The following is a 22,236-nucleotide window of genomic DNA, read 5'->3' as shown; positions in this document are numbered from 1 at the left end:
CTGTCCTGGAACTCACTTTGTAGACCAGACTGGCCTCGAACTCAGAAATCCGCCTACCTCTGCCTCCTGAGTGCCGGGGATTAAAGGCGTGCCCACCACGCCCTGCTTTGAGATCATGCTTTGTGTGGCTCAGGCTGACCTTTAACTCTCGTTCTCTCTGGCTTCAGTCTTCCTAATGTTGGGGTGACAGGCAAGACCCACCACACCCCTCTCCCCTTGTTACTTCCCTCTGTGCACCTCACACGGCAATGGAAAGACCTGGAGATGTTAAAAGCCAGGAGAGAAAACCACTGACAGAAGGGACTGGGGACAGCCCAGTCCCCAGGGCCAGCAGCAGCACCCACAGATGCATGTCGGAGTCATCTGAGACATAGTGGACTGAGCCCTAGGTCTTCCAAATTAAGAGGAATCCAACTGCACAATGGTAAATATGAAGAAAACAAGAATGGCATGATCCTGTGACCCCAGGAGTGCTGTGAGCACAGCCAGGGAACATTCCTGAGAACAGGGTTCAGCACTGCCAAGGGTGGCTAGCAAGACGCAACCATGGCAAACCAGCTCTCCTACCTCCTTGGCACCAGGCACACAAGTGGTGTGCATACATACATTCAGGGGACACCCATACACAAAATAAATTATTTAAAGTCCCTGAATAAGCTGCGCATGGTGGCACACACCTTAATAGGAGCCCTGGGGAAGCCGAGGTAGACAGATCTCAGATCTCTGAGCTTGAGGCTAGCCTGGCCTACAGAGTGACAGACCCTGTCTCAAAATAATAAAATTAAGTAATCAACTAGAAGTGTCATTTGTGACGTATGTTGTGGCACATGCTTATCTCAGCCCTGGGGAGGTGGAGGCAGGAGCAATCGGGGCATCAACAACTATGTAGTGAATTCAAGGCCAGCCTGGGCTACATGAAACCCTGTCTGGGTAGGAAAAAAAAAGCATGTTGTCACAGAAGAGTTGGGCCAAGATTTCTTAGAAGTTTTTTGTTTGTTTGTTTTAGCCTTATATTTAAAAAAAGATAAAACTTTACTTTAGGGCTGGTGAGATGGCTCAGCGGGTAAGAGCACCCGACTGCTCTTCCAAAGGTCTGGAGTTCAAATCCCAGCAACCACATGGTGGCTCACAACCATCTGTAACAAGGTCTGATGCCCTCTTCTGGAGTGTCTAAAGACAGCTACAGTGTACTTACATATAATAAATTTTAAAAAATTAAAGTACCCTCAGGGCTGGAGAGATGGCTCAGTGGTTAAGAGCACTGACTGCTCTTCCAGAGGTCCTGAGTTTAATTCAAAGCAACCACATGGTGGCTCACAACCATCTGTAATGGGATCTCATGCCCTCTTCTGGAGTGTCTGAAGACAGCTACAGTGTACTTACATATAATAAATAAATCTTTAAAAGTTGTTCTGGAGATGCTGCAGGCTCTGCAGACCAAAAAAAAAAAAAANCAGGCGGATTTCTGAGTTCGAGGCCAGCCTGGTCTACAAAGTGAGTTCCAGGACAGCCAGGGCTACACAGAGAAACCCTGTCTCGAAAAACCACAAAAAAGAAAAAAAAAAAAACTTTACTTTAAAAACAAAAGCTTTGAGGTAAGTGAGGGGCTGCTCGCCTGTGACCCCAGTGTGCACAGCATGGGGAGGACAGAAAGCACCTAGCCAACCTGGGCTACATAGGGAGGCATAGTCTCCAAAAGCAAAAGGAGGGGGGAGACCCTCTGAGGGTAGGCCCTGTAGACCGGGCAGAGAGGGAAAGGCAGATGTCCTGGCGCAGAGAAGGACCCAAGCATGGTAAATGCGGTACCAGCAGGTCTTGCCCTCTCCCTTGCTGAACCATTAGATTACATTCCTCAAGCTAGCCACCAAGGGCTACTTCCTTATGTCCGAATAAAACACCAAGGTCCAGCTATCAAAATTCAGTATTTGTCTACACTACCTGATCTGTCCAATCAGGACTTACCAAGTCACCCTAGCACAGACTTCCCCCTTTTCTCCTTAAAACCCAAAACCCACCCCTGCAGAAGCACCTACTATGCCCAATCCAGAGGCAGCTCCCCCACCCCGGAACCCCCACCCCTGCCTGTCCCTGGGGGGAATAAATAAATGTCCTTGTGCTGAGGATCAGGTGCCTGGGTGTGGTCCTCCTCAGAGTGTAAGGCCTGTTGCAGACAGGGTACGAGGCAGTTTAGGGTCTGAGGACTGGACGCAATATCCTGCCTAGTTCTGCAAGGCACAGGACTGAAATTACTAAGGCCAGGACATCTCTGCCTGGGGACTGAGGAATAAAAGCAGGTGGCCTGAGATTCCAGATTAACAGGTGGCCTGCAGAAGGATAAAGGCACAGGGACAAGCCAGTCAGTGTACCTCAAAGTCTAGAGTACTCACTAGCCTGTGGTGACAGGGCTGTTGTGACAGAAGCCTGAGGTCTTACCAACAGGTGGCCCTGTTGGGATTCTTCACAGCCCCTAGGAGAGGAGCCATTTGGAGAGGAGGTCTGTTAAGGCTGGAGCCTGTCGCCACAAAGGGGGCACCGGCAAAGCAGGAGGTTCACCCCTCTCCAGCTGAGGGTCTTGGGCACGTGATCTTGTCAACTGTGAATTTACATCAAAGCCCAGACCATGGTTAAGGCTGGGCCTGTGGATACCAACTCCTTCCTCATACAGCAGTTTCTCCATTCCTTTCCCTGTGCCCTCTCAGGGCATAGCTTGCACCCCGGCATCTGTCCTGCCTCTTACAGACTGTATCTACCCCACTTCAGCAGGCCTCCAGAACACAGACTGCAGCAATGTGTTCCAGCAGAGGTGGACTGTGTCCTAGCCTGCCCACTGCACACCGTCATGTTATTAAGCTGTTAATTTTGGGGTGGGAGGGCTGTAAGATGAGATCTTTCTGTGTGGCCAAGGCCATCTTTCCTGAGCCTCCTGGCTCACTTTCCCATTTGTAAGACCTCAGGCGTGCAACGCCACGCCCAATTTCTAAATCTTACAACTGTCCTATGGGCCGGGTAGTGTTAATGCGGCCGAGAAAACTGAGTGATTACACTTGTATGCGCCTGAGCACAATGGAAATGGGGATCTAGAAGCACACGTCCCAGATTGGCTAGCATTGCATTGCAAGGCGGCTGAGCCAAAGAAACGCGCTCGCCACCTAGTGGCCATTAGCGGAAACACGGCGGATATTGTCGCCTTCAGGTACAGGACCTGGCCAGGAAAAGGACAGAGTTAAGACAGAATGACACAATTCTGATACAATTCTACAAAGAAAATAGTTACGTGGGCCGGCAGGTGACACATTCCAGCATCCCAAGAACCAGGAAGAGGCAGGAGAATTACAGTGAGTTACAGGCTGGATTGGGCTGTATTATCTCAATAAACAGTAAAAAACAAACAAACAAACAAAACTGACGACAGAGAAAGAGATGGGGCTGGAGAGAGAACAGCCGTAGCTGAGAGCACATACGGGGACCGATTCCCAGCATTCACAACTTTTAACTCCAGCACTGAGGGACTGACGCCCTCTGCGGGCCTCCGAGGCACCCGACACGCAAGTGGTGCAAGCAAGGGAGGATAAAACAATTTCTAAAAAAGATGGATGATGGGTCGTAGATGGGGAGATACACAGAAGGATGGTGGAGAAAGAGGGAAGAAAACATGAAAAAAGAGAGAGACAGAGGCAGAGACTTAAAAACCCGGAGTCTAACTAGGGACCACGATTACGCGTACACTCCCAGGATCCTCCGCGCACGATGACGGGGCGTGTCCCGGGAGAAACTTGTAAAAGCCCGTCGCGCTGCCCCCTGGGAACTGTAGTCTCCGCGAACAGAGGCGGGACTTACACGTAGCTGATCGGTACCCAATAAAGAAGCAAAGAACTTAGAACGCTACTAGCTGCACCCAATGGACGCAGGGCATCAGGAGGGCGGGACTTCCGCCAGAGACCATGGTGAGAGCCTGCGCGAAAGGCGACACTTCCTTTTGTGACTGGCGGTGAACGAGCGCGCAGTGCCATGAAGGCCTCGGGCACGGTAAGGAGGCCGCGGCGGGGCGAGAATCGCGGCGTGGGCGGCGGGGCGGCTCAGGTTGGCCGTGTCCTCCGGGATGGTGGCGCGTTCGTCGCGAGGGTCCCTCGCCGGTCCCGGGCAGCGCTCCTCGCCCACAGCCTCCTTGCGGCCAACATGGCGGCCGCCGCGTGCTGGGCTGGGCGGCCGGGCGGGGAGGGAGCGGGTTAGATCGGGCGCGCCGGAGGCCCTCCGCGCCTCCGTGTGTCAGAGCTCCACTCTCTGCTGCCGAGTCCTATGCCGTGGCTCTAAAGCCTCATGAGGTTCGAAGCTAACCTGGTCTAGGTAGGTCGTGGTCGCGCGGCTCTGCCCCGGGTTGTCCCCAGCGCGGGCCACGCCGAGCCTGCTGCCACTCACCTCGGTCCTTGAGATGGAGGCAGAGCGTCGCTAGAATCCTCCCTAGCTCGTTCTGCAGGCTGCCTGACGGTAGCCTAGGGTGCGTGTCCCCTACTGACACATGCAGTCGTCCGTTGGTCCCCATCCAGAGACAGTTCCTCTGTGTAGGACGGAGGGCCTTTTTCCTGCTCTGGGATTAAAGACGTGAGCCGCCATGGCCGTCTTGGCCGAGCAGCCGGCCACATGTAAGCTCTGGAACGGCAGAAGCTGAGGCAGCTTCGTAGCGGAGCACAAGCGTGCCGACTTGCCTCACGCTGGGCTCGAGTGTGCGAGCCCAGCTTTGGACACCCCTGCCCGTGGGGCGACTGGGTCTCAGGCCGGCTCCGCCTCCACACCCCTCCCCCACATAGACGGCTTTCTCTCCTGACATGTCTTTTTCAGCTTCGGGAGTACAAGGTGGTGGGGCGCTGCTTGCCAACCCCAAAATGCCACACGCCACCGCTGTACCGGATGCGAATCTTTGCACCCAACCATGTGGTGGCCAAGTCCCGCTTCTGGTACTTTGTGTCACAGCTGAAGAAGATGAAGAAGTCATCCGGGGAGATTGTGTACTGCGGACAGGTGAGGCCTAAGGCCCCACGGGATGACGGTCACTGGGTACCATCAGAGCCAGGACAGCGCTCCTCATGTCCTCCCTACTTCCCACAGGTGTTTGAGAAGTCACCCCTGCGCGTGAAGAACTTCGGCATCTGGCTGCGCTATGACTCCAGAAGTGGCACTCACAACATGTACCGAGAGTACCGTGACCTGACCACTGCTGGTGCAGTCACACAGTGCTGTGAGTCTACAACCCTCTGCCGATCCCTGGCACCCAACCCAAGAACTGTCGCTGCCTGTAGCGGCTGTTTAAACAGTGGTGCACACAGCAAAGGGGCTTCGTCGCCTTTGGGGGGCTGTGCAGTGCCCCCCAGAGTGAATGAGTAGGTTCTACAGGCCTGGGGGCATTCTGGGTGGCTGGGGCTGACTTACTTCTCTTTTCACAGACCGAGACATGGGTGCCAGACACCGTGCCCGTGCCCACTCCATCCAGATCATGAAGGTGGAAGAGATTGCAGCTGGCAAGTGCCGCCGGCCAGCTGTCAAGCAGTTCCACGTGAGTGACCCTCAGTGTGGGGCTGACGCAGGGCTGCAGGGGGTGGTTGCACATGGACAGTCTCTGGACACTGATTGCTTCCCTCCCCACAGGACTCCAAGATCAAATTCCCACTGCCCCACCGCGTGTTGCGGCGCCAGCACAAGCCACGCTTCACCACCAAGAGGCCCAACACCTTCTTCTAGACACAGAGACCCACTGAATAAAAACTTGAGACTGTCCTTGCTTGTTTGCCTCTGTGTCCCTGGAGAGGTCCCAGCTGGTCCCTAACGACATGCTAGCTCTTCTCACCTGCCTGCCAGCCTTGCTCAGTGCCATCTTTCCATAGTTGTGTATCCCATTAGATTAGCTTCAACCCCACTCAACCCTTTTTCTAGGACATAGCCTGAGCCCTGCCTGTGACACTGAGAGGTGGCAGTCTGTTTCTGAACTCCAGGATGCTGTCTCGGGCCTAAGAATCCCAGACATGAATATAATCCAAGCCTGGGGACCTGGTTGAGCTCTTTATCCTGCTGGCTCCAGGCCTCTGCTGGGTGGAAATGAGGCCAGCCAAGCCCTACCGTGAGCTTGCAAGCTTTAGATGAGGACAGGGTTACGCTTTGGTGGATCATGGGGTTCCTTTTGTTGGGTGCGCCCAGCACAGCACCATCACAGTGCCCAGTCTTGAAAGGGCACAGGCCTGGAGCTTCCTGGGACTGTTCTGTCACAGGGAGGAACCTACTACAGTTGCTACCTCTGAGAGATTTGCCTCTGGCCCCTTGCAGAAATAGCGATGTGTGAATGGCGCTTAGGAGATAAATGAGTTCCAGAACAGTACAGGCTTCAAAGTCAAACCCTGTCAAAAACTGCTATGGCATCTGGTTCACAAATGATTCTTTTTCCAAATAAGTCCATTGGTCCCACATCAAAGGAATGGGTGACCCCTCTGACTCTGCATTGCTTCCCTGTGCATATTGGAGCCAGCGGCTACTGCTTTAGAACTTTGAATCCATGAAGTTACTTTGGGCGGGAGGGGGGGTCAAGACAAGGTTTCTCTGTAGTCCTGGCTGGCCTTGAACTCAGAAGTCCTCCTGCTTCTACCTTCTAAGTGCTGGGATTAAAGGTGTGCGCCCCCACGCCCTGTGAAAAGTTATTTCTCTTGACCTGGTTTTGTCCCTAGCTCCTGCATCTAACTCTTGCTCCAAGACATCAGATGTCTCTGCAGGCACCAGAATTCATATGCAACTCCCCTTCACCCACGGGCATAATTAAGTTTTGTTTGGGGGAGTTTAGGAAGATACTGGTGTGAGACAGCCCAGCCCTCAGGAGGCAAAGACAGATCTGAGTTTGAGGCCATCCTGGTCTAAAAGGTGAGTTCCAGGACAGCCAGGGCTACACCAAAAGAAACATTGGGTAGGCAGACAACCAGCCCCCAGCTCTCCCTGATGCCAGGTACAGGCCATGACTGCAAGTGTAGTCCCAACATGGCAGTCCAGCCCGCCTGCCTCCGGAACTACCTCAGGAAGGCTCTTCCCGCCTCCTGCGACAGTGCTTCCTTCCCTTCAGAATGCCTCATCTTTGTAAAAACCTGAAAGGCCCGGCTGGAGAGATGGTTCAGGGGCACTGACTGCTCTTCCAGGGGTCCTGAGTTCAATTCCCAGCAACTACATGGTGGCTCAACCATCTATAATGGAATCCGATGCCCTCTTCTGGTGTGTCTGAAGACAGTGATGGTGTACCCACATGTAAATATAAAATAAAGTCTTATAAAAAGAGAAAGAAACCTTAGAGCCCTTTCAACCTCATCAGTAATGCCCTCAAGCCTGCCACCTAGGCTTAGGAAAACGCCCTAGCCTGGCCTCCCTCCTACCAGCAGCTCCAGGCAGGCCGTCGAGCCAGTACGCAGCATATGAGGCCACCAGGGGGCGCCTGCCTTAGCTTTACTTGCCAGACCACCCGGGACGTGGAGCCGTGGCTCTATAGGGAATCAACCCTGAACACCCCAGAAACGGCCAGTTCACCAGAAGAGGGTCCCACGGTGACAGTTCTGCATCACCCCAGGCCCTGGGTCCCTTGAAAACCACTATCAGCAGGCTTCTGGACCCAGTTATGCCAAAGTACCTGCGACAGAAGGGAGAAATGGGTATCCAATGAACCCTCACTCGGCATCCCAGCACTAGGGAAGTCGAGGCAGGAGGATTGCCACAACTTTGTGGTCAGCCTGTGGGAAAGGAAGGAAGAGAGAAGAGGAAAGGGGAGGACAGCCAGGTCAGGTGTAGTGAACACTCTTGTGTCCCTGCCGGTAGGGTGGGCCCGGGTCAGGACTCCATACCAGCCTGAGCTGCATGAGACTCAGCCTCAAACGCGTGCGCACACGTGTACACACACACACACACACACACACACACACACACACCATAGGTCCAGACTTCCCTTGTGCAGGTCGGGAAACTGAGTCCTAAACAGAAGGAAGAAATTCTCCGAAGAGAACCTGAGTGCCTCCCACCGGGTTAGCAAGGGTGGACAGTTCCTTCTCCCACGCTGCAGAGAAAGGCAGACGCTCTCTGCGGGGAGGGCTCAAGTCTTTTTTCCTTATGGAGCCCGGAAGTCCCCGAAAGTGAACCCCAGTCCCGGGTTCCTCGTAGCTCCGGTTCCTAACTCCCGCAGGCTATGTGAACAGAGGGAAGCGGAGGTCTGAGCCGTCCATGGCCCTTCCCGTCCGTCCACAACTCTACACGGAACAAGCCCTAGATGTGGGAGAAAGTGTCAGGAGACGCGAGTGTCCCCCCATCCCCGCTGCCCGCACCCCTGCAGGCCCGCTCGCCCCAGGACGGAAAGGGTGCGGGTCGCGCCCGCCTCCCGGGCTGGGGGCGGGGCCGCGCTGACCCCGGAGCCCAATAAATCCGCAGCGCGAAAAGCGAGTGGGTCGACGGCCTAGCAGGGACTCGCGCTGCGACGCTCGCTCTGACCAAGAGTCCCCGACGCCCTCCGCATCCTCTCCGTTCCGAGTCACCTGTCTCCATGGAGGGCGCGGAGGCCGGGGCCCGGGCCACCTTCGGCGCCTGGGACTACGGCGTGTTCGCGACCATGCTGCTGGTGTCCACGGGCATCGGTCTGTGGGTCGGCCTGGCCCGCGGCGGCCAGCGCAGCGCCGACGACTTCTTCACCGGGGGCCGGCAGCTGGCGGCAGTGCCTGTGGGGCTGTCGCTGGCCGCTAGCTTCATGTCGGCAGTGCAGGTGCTCGGGGTCCCTGCCGAGGCAGCGCGCTACGGTCTCAAGTTTCTGTGGATGTGCGTGGGCCAGCTGCTCAACTCGCTGCTCACAGCCTTGCTCTTCTTGCCGATCTTCTACCGCCTGGGCCTTACCAGCACCTACCAGGTAGGGGACTTGGTCCCATGGGAAGGTTCCGGGAAGATGCCGCGGGCACGGGGCAGGGCCAGGAAGGAGGAAGAGCCAGTCCGGGTCCCACAGCTCGCAGCAGCCTCGGGGCAGTGGCCTCCCGCTGACACCTGTCCCTGCGAGCGCCCCGCACCAGTCACCCACCGGCGCCCAACAGAGTTCAAAAGCCGGCAGTGAGGTGCAGGATTTCCCAACCGCTCAACAACCGTAGTGAAAACGGGATAGCATCGACCTGCAGTTTCAGCACTAGGGAGACTGAGGCAGGAGGATTGCCATGAGTACCAGGCCAGTTTGAACTCACTAGGGGTACCCCAGTTTCAAATCTGAGGGCGCAACTGGGCACCCTTGCAACAACTGTCCAACAAGTGTAGCGACAATTTGAAGTCCCATGTCTGATATCTCAGTACTAGAGAAGCTTTGGCAGGAGGATTGCTGCGAGTTCCAAGCCGGCTTAGCCTACACAGAGACTGTATAAGCTCAGTCGGGCACTCCGGAACAGAGTAGAAACAGTGAGGATGGCTGAAGGGTCACTTGCCCGGTAACCTCCAGCCCTTGGCTCCCTCTACAGTACCTAGAACTGCGCTTCAGCCGAGCGGTCCGGCTCTGCGGGACGCTGCAGTACTTGGTGGCCACGGTGAGCGAGCAGCCCGCTCTGCCACGCCCACACGAGCAATCATCACAGCCCGCCCCAACCTGACCTAACGCCACACCCCTCTTCCTACCTGGCCCCGCCCCTTCCCAGCTTGAGCTCCGCTTCTCTGGGGCATACAAGGACCACGCCTACAGCTCCGCCCTCATCCTGCCTAGGGGCACCCTCTTGCCTTGCTCCACCCCATCTTACCTAAAAGCACCTTCTTGCAACCTGGCTCCGCCCCTCCTGCCTGATCCGCGCTCTCTTCTTTCTGCCTCCAACCCGTTCGCCCGCTCCTTGCGACCACCGCCCTCCCCACCCACAGATGCTGTACACTGGCATCGTGATCTACGCGCCTGCGCTCATCCTGAACCAAGGTCTGACTGTCCGGAGGGGGAGGGAACAGGACCCTATGTGAGCAGGCTGGATGAAGGAGACCTGACAGGGGGTGTGTTTTGCAGTGACTGGGTTGGACATCTGGGCATCGCTCCTGTCCACAGGAATCATCTGCACCTTGTACACGACCGTGGTAAGTGGGTTGTGGTGGCTGACACGCGGGAAACCCCAGGCGGGCCGCACCACTCCAGCATACCTGGCTCCTGAGGTAGCCTCAGCCTGCCTAACTGTGCCCGTGTCCTCCCCTACATAAAGACTAATGGACGTGTGAGCTTCAGGTGCGGCTGGATCCAGCAGCCCTGACAGAAATTTACCTTCCCATGGTCACTCTGGTGCCTAAGCTGGCCCTCTGCCTTTCCTGGCTCCTGCCCAGCAGTGAGCTGGTTTCAGCTGGATCTGCCTAAGACTCTGGCCTGCTCTTCTCCTGGTCCCCTGATTGGCTGTGCCACCTAAGAGGCTGGCATGTTCTGGTTGCTGTTTATGTACGGCGATGGAGGCTCAGATTTCTATGGATGGCAGGGAGAAATACCAGTTTGTGAATCAGAAGTAGCTGCTTGGCTCCTGTCACAGCAGCATTAGGGAGGCCGAGACTGGAAGCTTGTAAGTTCTAGGCCAGCCTGAGCTAGATGGACCAGAAACAAACAAAAGGGATAATGATAATACTAGGACTGGGATGCCTGGGGCCATTGCATCTGTTCCCCCTTACCTTATCTAATCCTTCGACTGACCGTGGAAACACACTGTTTCACAGATAGGAAGCTCAGGAAGGGGGCTTTGGGTCCCTGTGCCACAGGAAGCCAGGCAGGGTGAGCTGGGGGCGCTCTTCAGCCTTCTCTCCACTTAGCCCTGCCCCAGCAGCCCTGGGCAGGCCTGTGACCTGTATCCCCTCTCCCACACAGGGTGGTATGAAGGCCGTGGTCTGGACAGATGTGTTCCAGGTTGTGGTAATGCTCGTCGGCTTCTGGGTGATCCTGGCTCGAGGTGTCATGCTCATGGGGGGCCCCTGGAACGTGCTCAGTCTCGCTCAAAACCATTCCCGGATCAACCTGATGGAGTGAGAGATGGGGCCTCACTGTGCAGCCCAGGCTAGCCCCACTTCTGTCCCTCAGCCTTCCCAGCACTGTGTCTCAGAGGGGAACAAAACTCAACACAGAAAACTCCTACTTCATACCTCAAAGCCCACTGCAAATGTCCCCTCGGGATATAGAAGCGCCATGGGCGGTCTGGGGACGGTGACATCATCACATGGGTTTTGTTGTTGTTGGGTTTTGTTTGTTTGTTTGTTTTTTGGTTTTTCGAGACAGGGTTTCTCTGTGTAGCCCTGGCTGTCCTGGAACTCACTTTGTAGACCAGGCTGCCCTCGAACTTAGAAATCCACCTGCCTCTTCCTCCTAAGTGCTGGGATTAAAGGCGTGGGCCACCACTGCCTGGTTTGTTTTGTTTTTTCTCTGTCACATGGCTGTTAACCTGCCTCATTCCCTACTCAGCTTTGACCCTGACCCTCGGAGCCGCTACACCTTCTGGACTTTTATCGTGGGTGGCTCCCTGGTGTGGCTCTCCATGTATGGTGTGAACCAAGCCCAGGTGCAGCGCTACGTGGCCTGTCACACAGAGAGAAAGGCCAAGCTGTGAGTATGCAGCAAGTGTGCAGTGAGTGTGCAGCGAGTATGCAGTAAGCACAGTGAGTATGCAGTGAGTATGCAGCGAGTGTGCAGTGAGTGTGCAGCGAGTATGCAGCGAGTATGCAGTGAGTGCAGCGAGTGTGCAGTGAGTGTGCAGCGAGTATGCACCGAGTGTGCAGTGAGTGTGCAGTGAGTATGCAGCAAGTATGCAGTGAGCGCAATGAGTGTGCAGCGAGTGTGCAGTGAGTGTGCAGCGAGTATGCAGTAAGGGATCCACACAGAGGCTGCTGGGACAGGCTGCCCCTCCCCACACACTCCTAAGGCCGCTCCATCCCCCAGGGCCCTGCTTGTCAACCAGCTGGGCCTCTTCCTGATTGTGGCTAGTGCGGCTTGCTGTGGCACTGTCATGTTCGTCTACTACAAGGACTGCGACCCCCTCCTCACAGGCCGCATCGCAGCCCCCGATCAGGTGAGCTCAGAGCTCACATACATCAGACTCTGCCCAGCTTTCCCATCGTGGGGTGGGGCTGGAAAAGCATTCCTTCTAGAAGGCACAGGCTGCAGACTTTTGATGTAGAGAGCGCAGAGGCTGGTCCAAGGAAAGCTGGGGGTGGGGGTGAGCCTGGGAGGCAGGAAATAGGGAGCCATAGTGGAGTGAGAGCAGCCAGAAGACCATTTCAACTGAGAGTCACAGACATCAAGGAGAGGTAAGACCGCTGGGCATGGTGGCGCATGCCTTTAATCCCAGCACTGGGAGGCAGAGGCAGGCGGATTTCTGAGTTCGAGGCCAGCCTGGTCTACAAATTGAGTTCCAGGACAACCAGGGCTATACAGAGAAACACTGTCTCAGGGAAAAAAAAAAAAAAAAGGAGAGGTAAGACCTCAGGCCAGCCAGCGTGACAGGACACTTAAGATAATGATAGCTGGACTCTTCTTTTTGGAGGGTAAGGGGTTGTTGAGATAGGCTTTCATGTAGCTCAGGCTGACCTGCAACTCACAATGTAGCCGAGGCTGGCCTGTCTCCATGTCCCCCTTGTCCCAGAGGCCTCTGTCTTCCACAGTACATGCCACTGCTCGTGTTGGACATTTTTGAAGATCTGCCAGGAGTTCCCGGGCTCTTCCTGGCCTGTGCCTACAGCGGCACCCTCAGGTGAGCTCCCTGCTGCCCCTCAGCATAACTCTGCTCCCAGAGAGTTCTGGTGCAGCATCCCCTGGAGGATGCCAAGGTCTGGCCTTGTCTATCAGTTAGGGAGGATGGCCCCAGGCAGGGGACTGTACCAGCTCTGTAGGATGTGTCCTAAGACTCGCTTCTCCTCCCTCCCCAGTACCGCGTCCACCAGTATCAACGCTATGGCAGCTGTAACTGTGGAAGACCTCATCAAGCCCAGGATGCCTACCCTGGCACCTCGGAAGCTGGTTTTCATCTCTAAAGGGCTCTGTGAGTTTGGGGGACTAGGGTTCAGGACCAGGATGGTACCCCATACTGACTGAGTTACCCCTCCCCCATAGCATTCATCTACGGCTCAGCCTGCCTCACTGTGGCTGCTCTGTCCTCGCTGCTGGGAGGTGGGGTCCTCCAGGTGAGACCCCAACCCCACCTGCCTTGTACCTACATGCATCTCACTCAGCCCAGGCTCAGGGAGATGTTCGGGCTATTGGACACTAGCTGGGAGTGGGGATGGGGTGGTGTTGAACGCCTGTCATCCTAGAGGCTGAGGTGGGAAGGTGAGGAGTTCGAGGCCATTCCTAGCTACATAAAGAGTTCGAGGGCACGCGTGAAACCCATCACTGACTGCCTGCTAGCCTTGGAGGAGAACAGGACTGAGAAAACCGGGGCACAAAGGAATCTCAAGACCGCAGTGGTATTCCATAGGGTAGGCTGATCCCGAGAAGTGGTGAGTAAGCCCAGTCCTCCTCCACCTGCCTTGCAGGGCTCCTTCACCGTGATGGGTGTCATCAGCGGGCCTCTCCTTGGAGCCTTCACCCTCGGGATGCTGCTCCCAGCCTGCAACACGCCAGTGAGTAGGGCGGGCTGTGGGCGTGGCCTGTGAGAGCCGAGATCGATGTGCCCCGCCCCTCACTGTGGCCCCGCCCCCAGGGCGTCCTCTCCGGGCTGGCAGCAGGCTTAGCTGTATCCCTGTGGGTGGCCGTGGGGGCCACACTGTACCCGCCTGGAGAGCAGACCATGGGGGTGCTGCCCACCTCGGCTGCGGGATGCACCAATGCCTCGGTCCTCCCGGGCCCACCCGGAGCCGCCAACGCTTCCAGAGGGATCCCCAGGTGAACAGTCGGGGGTCGGGGGTCCAGGGTGTTAACAGGAATGGACTAGGAGCCGAGAAAGAGCATTCCTAGGGGGACAATATCGGTTTGTGCAAAGGCCCTTGGGCCACGCCACTTTCAAGTTCTAAGGCTACAGGGAGGTGACCTGGTTTTAATAGAAGGGCAGAGGAGCCGAAGGCAGAAGAATTGGCTTAGCTTTGCCTCTTATTTTTTTGTACTTTGAGAGAGTCTCGTGTAACCCAGGCTGGCCCTAGAACTCTCTATATAGCCAAAGATGACCCTGAACAACCCCTGATCCTCCTTCCTCCACCTGCTGCATGCTGAGGTGGCAGGTGTGCTCCCACAGATCGGGCTACTCTGGGGTTTTTTTCTTCTTTCCCTTCTCCTTCTTTCCCCTCCCCTCCCCTCCCCTTTCCCCGCCCCTCCGCTCACTTCCCCTTCCCTTCTCTTACCTTCCCTCCCTTCCCTTTTGGGTCTCTCCAGACAGGGTTTCTCTGTGTATCCCTAGCTGTGCAGAAACTCACTCCGTACACTAGGCTGGCGTACACTAGGCTGGCCTGAAACTCATATAGAACTGTCTTCCGTCTTTATTAATTATTCTTTTTATTGGGATGTAATTCACATGCTACACAGCTAACCATAAAAGCTTAGCTTTAACTGGGTGTAGTGGCTGAGCTTCGCAGCACTTTAGAGGCAACAGGCTAGATCATAGGCTATCCTTGACTACAAGATAAGTTTGAGAACAATTTGGTCCACATCAATAAATTCATTTTTTTTTTTTAATTCTCGCTTCTGGGAAGATACCTGTTTTAAGTCTGTGGGTTGACCTCTACTAGGCATTTCCTAAGAACAAAATCTTAGAATATGTGAACTTTTGCATCTAACCTTGTTTTGGAAATTCATCCTTGATGATCTATGATGGAAGTGTCCACCATCAGTTCCTTCCCTCTCAGAGCTGAGTGATATTCCATTGAATGGATTTACCACACGTGTGTAACCGCTGTGTACTGCTCATCAGTGGATGGCCATATGGTCGATGCCCTGATTGGTGCTGCTGTGAACAGAGTTCCATAAACCTTTGTGCATACAGCCAAGTGTGCGCAGGCTCCTCTTCCTAGCCCTGGGGAAGCTATGACTACACGGCCTTTGAGACTGTCTCAGGCGAGGCCTGATCTTGGGATGTTGCTCACTGGTTGAGTATATCCTAGCATTGGAGAGGTCCTGGGCTCCTTCTAGAAAAATGCAGAGAAAGAAGAGACGATGCCAGGAGAAGCTCCTTGCCCATCTAAAACCTTCCAGAGCTTGCTCAGGGCCGGTTGGTATTTTCCTGTGTGCCTCTCCAGAGGGCAGGTCTATGGAGCTTTTGACCAGAAGGTTTTTTTTTTTTTTTCTAAGCACTCAGTTTCCTTTAATTGCAAGATCAATGGACAGCCATGGTGGGTTGTAGGCTGTAGCACAAAGACAGGCGACCTGGCCACTGCATGTATCTCCGTATTTGAGGGATGGCTGAAGTTGGTCTCAGCTGACACTGTGGACAAACAGGAAGAAGGCATCTCACGCCTGTCCTCCCCCACTGCAGTTCTGGAATGGCCACGGGTCGCCCCGCCCTTGCCGACACCTTTTATGCCATCTCCTATCTCTACTACGGGGCTCTGGGCACCTTGACCACTATGCTTTGCGGCGCCCTCATCAGCTACCTAACTGGTAAGTGCAGAGGCCTCCTCCGGGGTCAGCCATTCATTTTCCTGCCTCCACCCTCAACTCCCCAAAGGGAGAGATGAAAGAGGCTCCCATCCGGCAGAGAGCTGGCACATTTTCCAGTCATCCTCGAGACGCCCCACAAGGCCGGTTCTGTTTTGCAGATGTGGGAACTAAATGAGGCAGGTTCCTCCCGGAAAGTCCCTGCTATGGCCTGGGGATGCGGGACGCTGTCCGCGGTCCTGAAGCACATCAGCAAGGGGAGGCTCTTGGGCTCTAACAGCATCCTGTTTGCTTGGATTTGAGATGGGGGTGGAGGGTCTCTCTCTGCAGCTCAGGCTGACCCTCGAGACAATCCTCCAGCCTCACCTTTATGAGTGCTTGGATGGCATGTGTGCATCACCGCACTCAGCATGGGCTACATTCTCTTTTAGTCATATATTTCCTTTTCAGAACAGGGTCCCACTTAGCCCCAGCTGGTCTCGAATTCCTTATGTAGCTGAGGCAGACCTTGAATTTAGGATCCCCCTCTTCCACCCGCTCCTGAGTGCATTCATCACTGTACCTGGTTTATGTGGTTCTGGGGGTAGAAGCCAGGGTTGCCTGCGTGCCAAGCTCTCTACCCTCTGAGATGGGAGCATTTGACCTCCGAACCTCAGGCCCAGGCTGGCTTACTCCTATGACTCAGCCACTTGGTGCCCTCAGGCTGTTGCTGAACTTCTAGACATTCGGGTTGAAACAGTGAAGGGCCAAACGCTGGGCACTCCCAGCCAGCTGAGCTGATGGTGGCTATCTGTGATGCCAACACTTGGAAGTCAGAGGCAGGAGGACTGACTGAGCTGTAGCTGGAGAACCTGTCTCAAAAGAGAAAAATAACCTAAGACTGAAGCCAACTCCTCACGATTCAGATGAAGCAACTGAGATGAACTGGGTGGGCCACCACGGCTGGCGATGGGGCCGGGCAAGCACTCAATGCTGAGTCCCTGTCCTCTCTGCCCCTCAGGCCCCACCAAGCGCAGCTCCCTGGGCCCTGGATTACTGTGGTGGGACCTCGCTCGGCAGACAGCATCTGTGGCCCCAAAGGAGGACACCGCCACCCTGGAGGACAGCCTGGTGAAGGTCAGATCTAGCCCAGGTCACTGGGCGCCAAGGTCATGGGGACCTGGCGGATGTGGCCAAAGGGGCCCAGCAGATTCCTCTCTGTGGTTAAAACCATCCCTTTCCCAGGGGCTGACACATGAGCGCTGTCTATTTTTATCATATCTGTTTTTTTAAACAAATATTTCCTGCCTGTGGCAGGGGAAACTGGTTTCCCCTTGAGAGAGAAAGAGAGAGAAAGACACTCATGAAGACTGTTCTTAAGATAACATTACTTAACTCAGAATTACATAAGAAATGGGGCGTGGGGGTGGGGAGGGGAACAAGGCTGGAGCTGAGGCCGGGGACTATAGAGCCAGTCGATGATCTGAAAGTAGGAAACACTGTCACCTCGGGTCAAGTGACCAGAGTGACACAAAGAAAGGAGAAGCTTTCCTAGTACATGACACCAAAGGTAGAAATGTGGAGTGCCAGGCCAGGAGTTCGAGGCCAACCTAAGCTACATAGCAGGCCTGAGGCCAGCCTAGATCTCAAGTAATAACAGTAGGAAGGTGCTGGAGGCGCCGGTTGGGCTGGCAATGGACCCAGTCCGTTCAGGCAACACATGATGAGAACCACCATCTGTCATTCCAGTTTCCCCGGATATGAGGCCCTAGGCATGCACACATGCTGGCATAACACCCACACCCCATACCTGTAACATAGAAATAAAATGAGGTTATGAACCTTAGTGATCCCAGGACTGAGGCAGAAGAAGGCTCACTGCAAGTCTGAGGTTACACCAGGACTGGGGCTGGGCCTTGGCGGACCACTTTCGCATCACCAGGGAGGTGGAGGCAGGAGGATGAACCTCAGCTACTAGGCTAACCTGGACAGAGGCTGATTCTGGTGGAGGGGTGTTGGGTCACCCTGCATGTAGCTGACCTAGTCCCCTGGGACCCCATCTGGGGCGGATGTATGATGTCCTTCGCTTTCTTCCAGGGACCGGAAGACATCCCTGCTGCGACCAAGAAGCCCCCTGGCTTCAGGCCAGGAGCCGAGACCCACCCCCTGTATCTGGGGCACGATGTTGAGACCAACCTCTGAGGGCGGGGCCCGAGAAAGCCAATCACAGGCCTCGGGCTTGCAGCCTCCTCTCTGGATGGTTGGAGCTTCGCCTGTACAGAGAAGCTTGGCTGATACAGGCCCTGTGTCCCACCTGCACCCCCCAAAAGAGGGTTGGTTCTCTATCCACAAAGCAAAACATCTGGAACCGTCATGACCCTGTAGATTGCAGTAGGCAGCTGAGAACACTCAGCTTCTCCAGACGGTGAGGGAAACCGAGGGCTGTCACCCCAACACCGGTGAGGTAGAGGCAAGAGATTCAGGAGTTCAAGACCATCCTCAGTTACAGGCCGAAACCCTGCCCACCCCCAAATATATATAAGTAATCTGGGTGAGCCGCATAGCTTCACGATAGAGGGTTTGCCCAGCACACAGAAGACCCAAGGCAGAGGGGAAAGTGGGGTGTCTACAGAACACTGAGCCCCAAGGATCGTAAGGCTTCCGCGAAGTACCAAGGAACAGATTCTCAGAGCCCTCGCAAGACACGGATGGATGAGTTACCTCCTCAAGTTGGACTGATGGTTCGCAGACGCTCAGAGAACATGTTTCTTCTGTGATCAGCCACCTAGGCTCTGCTTATGTGTCCCAGCTTCCAGGAGGCCCCACAGACCCCACCTCCCATGCTCTCTGCCCTTCACCCCTGTGCTTCGTACACACTAGGCACCTGCTCTACCACTGAACCTCACACCTACACTTCCATTTTTATTATATTTTTGACACAGGGTCTTAAGGTAGTCTGGCTGATGTCTGGCTATCACTCAGTGCTTTTGTGTATATCAATATTTCATTCTTTTTCATTGCCAAGTCATCTTGTAAGGACATGCCACAATGTGTCATCCATTCCCAGTGTGTGGATAGCTACATTGTTTCCAGCTTTTATGTACAACAAATAAAAACTGCTGTAGGTGTTCAGGTGCAGTGGCCTGTGACCTAATCATTGGCTATCAGTCTCCAGCTCCACACCTGTGAGTTCCATTAACCCACAGATGGAAATGTGGAAAAAGGTATTTTACTGAACATATATGACCTTCTGAGGTCGTGGTTCCCTAGAAAATGGTATAAGAAGTATCCAGAGAGTTGACTCTGCTCTGTACCTTAGGGTGTGCACAGGGGTAAGTAAGGGGTAGTGTGGCACGCCTGCGTGTGCCCTCAGAAGGCTGAAACAGGGGTGTGCTACGGATTCCAGACTCATTTGGGATATGGAATGTTTTCCTGTCTCAGAACTACAGGACAACAAATCAGCAGACTGCTGGCGTTGTGACCTGGAGAGTTTGTCATACATGCCAGAGGCTCTGTCCCCAAGCACGAGAAAGGCCAGTCTAGAAGGCTGTGCAGGTTGGCTCTGTGCAGACACAAGATATATGGCACCCTGAGCAAGCGTGGTGTCCTCCAAGCCACGCTCCTGAGGCCACCACACTGTTTCTCCTGGAGAATTCATTTCTTGGGTGGCCATGACCTGACTGGTCTAATTTTTAGGGGCAGGACTGAGACAAAGTAATATGTAGTCCAGGGTGGCCCCCCATTTGCTAAATAATTCAGGATAACGTGTCTAACACCCAGTCCTCCTGCGTCTGTCTCCTCTTGTCTAGCAAAAAGCTCAGAGCCCTCCCAGTCTCTCTCCTCCCAGACCCCACCACCTCCATCAATGTTTTCTTTCTTCCTTTTTCTTTCTTTTTTTTTTCTTTTTTTTTCTTCTGAGACAGGGTTTCTCTGTGTAGCCTTGGCTGTCCTAGAACTCACTCTGTAGACCAAACTGGCCTTGAACTCAGAAATCTCCCTGCCTCTGCCTCCCAAGTGCTGGAATTAAAGACGTGCGCCACCACGCCCTGCTAGTTCGTTGTTTTTCTGAGACAGGGCTTCTCTGGGTACTCCTGGTTGTCCTGGAACTCGATATGTACGCAAAGCTGGCCTCAAACCCAGAGATCCACCTGCCTCTGCCTCCCCAGTGCTGGGATTAAAACTGTGCACCACCACTATATGACCATCACTTCCCTTATTTTTTTTCCCCTAAAAGTTGCTCCCTTTATTTGTATGTATACAAACACACACCAAAGCAGGTCACCAAGAGGTCAGAGGACAGCTTGCAGGAGTTTGTAGTTTCCTACTGTGTAAGACTGGAGGCTCGGGTGTGGTGGCACACGCCTTTAATCCTAGCACTTGGGAAGCAGAGGCAGGCGAACTTCTGAGTTCGAGGCCAACCTGGTCTACAGAGTGAGTTCCAGGAGAGCCAGGGCTACACAGAGAAAACCTGTCTCAAAAAAAAAAAAAAAAAAGACTGGAGGCTCGAACTCATATTCTCAGGCTTGGCAGCAAGCTCCTTTGCCTATTGAGCCCTCTCTCTGGACCCTCTTTTTCTCTTTCACTCTGGCTTTGAATCTTTTTCTTATCTGGATGGCAAACATCACAGCAGCATTAGGATGGCGGCAGCCCTGCTTCACCCAGAATGTGCCGTGTCTGTCCTTCAGTCACCTGACACGAGGCAAGCAGCCCTATTCACTCCCCAGCTTGGAGCAGCATAATTTCCCCAGCTCCTCGCTTAGTACAAAGGCTGATGTCCGGCGCCTCAGCACGGTGAGCTGCTCTTCGGGAATTTTTCTGCCTCTCATGTTTGAGAGATTCAAGCCCTCTGGAGCTCCAGGGTTCTTCTGGTCCCTGGAATGAAAACCTTGCACACACACCCCCAACCCCCCGGCATTGTGGCCTCCGCAGCACAGCTGACTTCAATCTTCCGATACTGTTTTTAGCATTTTTTTTTTTTTTTGCATGCGCATGCGCTGACTCCTGCACGCCCCTCCGCTGTACTCTGCAGCTCTAGCCTACGGTGCCTCGAGCAGGGATCTTACATTCTCCCTACCTGCTGACTCACCCTAAACTCTCACTCCAGACCCTCTCCAAGAACTGCCTGTGCCCGGACTAAGCAATCACAGAGCCTCCGTCCACATCCCTCCCTCTCTTCACCTCCACATCCTATCCTTGCTGACAATCCCAAAGGGCCAGGTGGAGCCTCCCACAGGGCTGGTGACTGTGTCTGTCGCCCCTGCTGGTCTAGGCATCCGTGGCTCAGGCCAAGAGCCTGCCGACGACATTCCTGTAGGCTCTGGGGCAGCAGGGGCGCTGTCAGGAGGCCAGGAGGAACAGAGCCAGCACCGGGCAGGAAGCAGTTAAGTTCCTATGGCTGAGTCAGCTTCGGGCTTGGGCGATGCTGAAACTCAAAATTCACTCTGCTAGGTGGGACATGCCCGCCATCCTAGCCCATGGGAGGTGGAGGTGGAGGATCTGAAGTGTGTCATCCTTGACTTCAGGGTGAGTACAGAGCCAGCCCGGGCTGCCTGAGACTGTCTCAAGTCCCAAACAGCAACGACAAACAGATTCAAGATTCAAGACCTGTCCACAGACATTGGAGACAGAATTGGGGTCCTCCCACAGAACGAGGGCTCCTCAAACTTAGCTCAAGCACAAGCATTGCTCACTAAACCAGAACCCCGTGAGGTTGGTATGTGACCTGCCCCCTGTGGCTGCACCTCTCTGTTCTCCACAGTGTTTTGCCAGGGCTGGCCAGGCAATGGGTTACACAGCAGGAGCTGGGATGCCGTTTCCCTAGCAACACAAAGGCAACCAAATTCTGAAGGGTGTTCTTCTAAAAATCCCGCATCTTGGATCAGGAACCCGTCTCGGTGGGAGAGCACCTGCCCACTGCTTGTGAGCTGCGGATACTGCCAGCAGATGAGTTCCTGGTCCCTGGCTGTCGTCCCACTCCCTCCAATGGGGTAGTGTCTGAGCCTTGCCTGACGTGCAGCTTCAGGCCAGCCCTGGCCCCAGAGAGTCTGCCTTAAACACAACAAACAGTAACAGGAGTGGGAGAAGGGAGTGGGTGTATGAGCTCAGCAGGACTTTCAGGATGGAGGTGGGACGCAGGGGAGGTCGGCCAGGTGGACCAGTCAGGATAAACAAGGCCTGGAACAGACAGAAGCCTAGCTGGTTCTGGTGGGGCGGCCTGTGAAAGTGTCAGCCTGGAGGTCCTAAGCCCCATGCCCTGAGCCCCAAGCCAGTGATGGACACTGATGCTGTCTGCTCCTTGATTATGGTTTTTTTCCACCTGTGGCCTCGAGATTTTTAACAAACATCTGTAACAAAAATAGAAAGGCACATTTTAAGAGCTGGAAAAAGGGTTCAGGACCCGCTCTTGTAGAGGATCCAGGTCATCCCTAGCAACCACACAAGGGTCTCACACAGCTCCAGGGGATCCAATGCCCACTTCTGATCTCTTCAGGCACACAGATAATTAAAAATAACAAAATTAATATCTTTAAAAAGAAAACAAATATGAATAAGATGTATTCACTCGGGAGGCAGAGGCAGGAGGATTTCTATGAGCTCAAGGGCATCCTGGTCTACAGAGTGGGTTCCAAGATAATCAGGGGTTACATGGTGAGATGCTGTCTTGAAGAGAGAGAGAGAGAGAGAGAGAGAGAGAGAGAGAG

General features: G+C 54.5%; 2 protein-coding genes and 1 non-coding gene across 3 annotated transcripts; all 3 read left to right on the top strand.

Moving 5' to 3' along the window:
• Positions 1-3,948: 3,948 nt before the first annotated feature.
• Rpl18a (ribosomal protein L18a) lies at positions 3,949-5,769 on the top strand. The gene is made up of 5 exons (XM_021219216.2): positions 3,949-4,026; positions 4,837-5,016; positions 5,104-5,233; positions 5,439-5,548; positions 5,641-5,769. The coding sequence occupies exons 1-5, from the start codon at positions 4,009-4,011 to the stop codon at positions 5,731-5,733; spliced, it is 531 nt and encodes a 176-aa protein (XP_021074875.1). The 5' UTR covers positions 3,949-4,008; the 3' UTR covers positions 5,734-5,769.
• LOC115062676 lies at positions 5,260-5,390 on the top strand. Its single transcript, XR_003842609.1, has one exon. It is a non-coding gene; the product is annotated as a small nucleolar RNA SNORA68 (small nucleolar RNA).
• Positions 5,770-8,457: 2,688 nt separating the features above from the next.
• On the top strand, positions 8,458-18,668 carry Slc5a5 (solute carrier family 5 member 5). The gene is made up of 15 exons (XM_021219521.1): positions 8,458-8,905; positions 9,495-9,560; positions 9,883-9,934; positions 10,019-10,086; positions 10,853-11,007; positions 11,441-11,581; positions 11,915-12,044; positions 12,637-12,725; positions 12,901-13,013; positions 13,085-13,155; positions 13,507-13,593; positions 13,674-13,855; positions 15,435-15,559; positions 16,557-16,672; positions 17,633-18,668. The coding sequence occupies exons 1-15, from the start codon at positions 8,549-8,551 to the stop codon at positions 17,735-17,737; spliced, it is 1,857 nt and encodes a 618-aa protein (XP_021075180.1). The 5' UTR covers positions 8,458-8,548; the 3' UTR covers positions 17,738-18,668.
• Positions 18,669-22,236: the final 3,568 nt, after the last annotated feature.

Source organism: Mus pahari, chromosome 19, assembly GCF_900095145.1.
Source record: "Mus pahari chromosome 19, PAHARI_EIJ_v1.1, whole genome shotgun sequence".
In the NCBI taxonomy this organism is placed as follows: domain Eukaryota; kingdom Metazoa; phylum Chordata; class Mammalia; order Rodentia; family Muridae; genus Mus; species Mus pahari.
The sequence above is the reverse complement of the archived record's forward strand: the minus strand, read 5'-3'. Positions and strand labels throughout refer to the sequence as shown.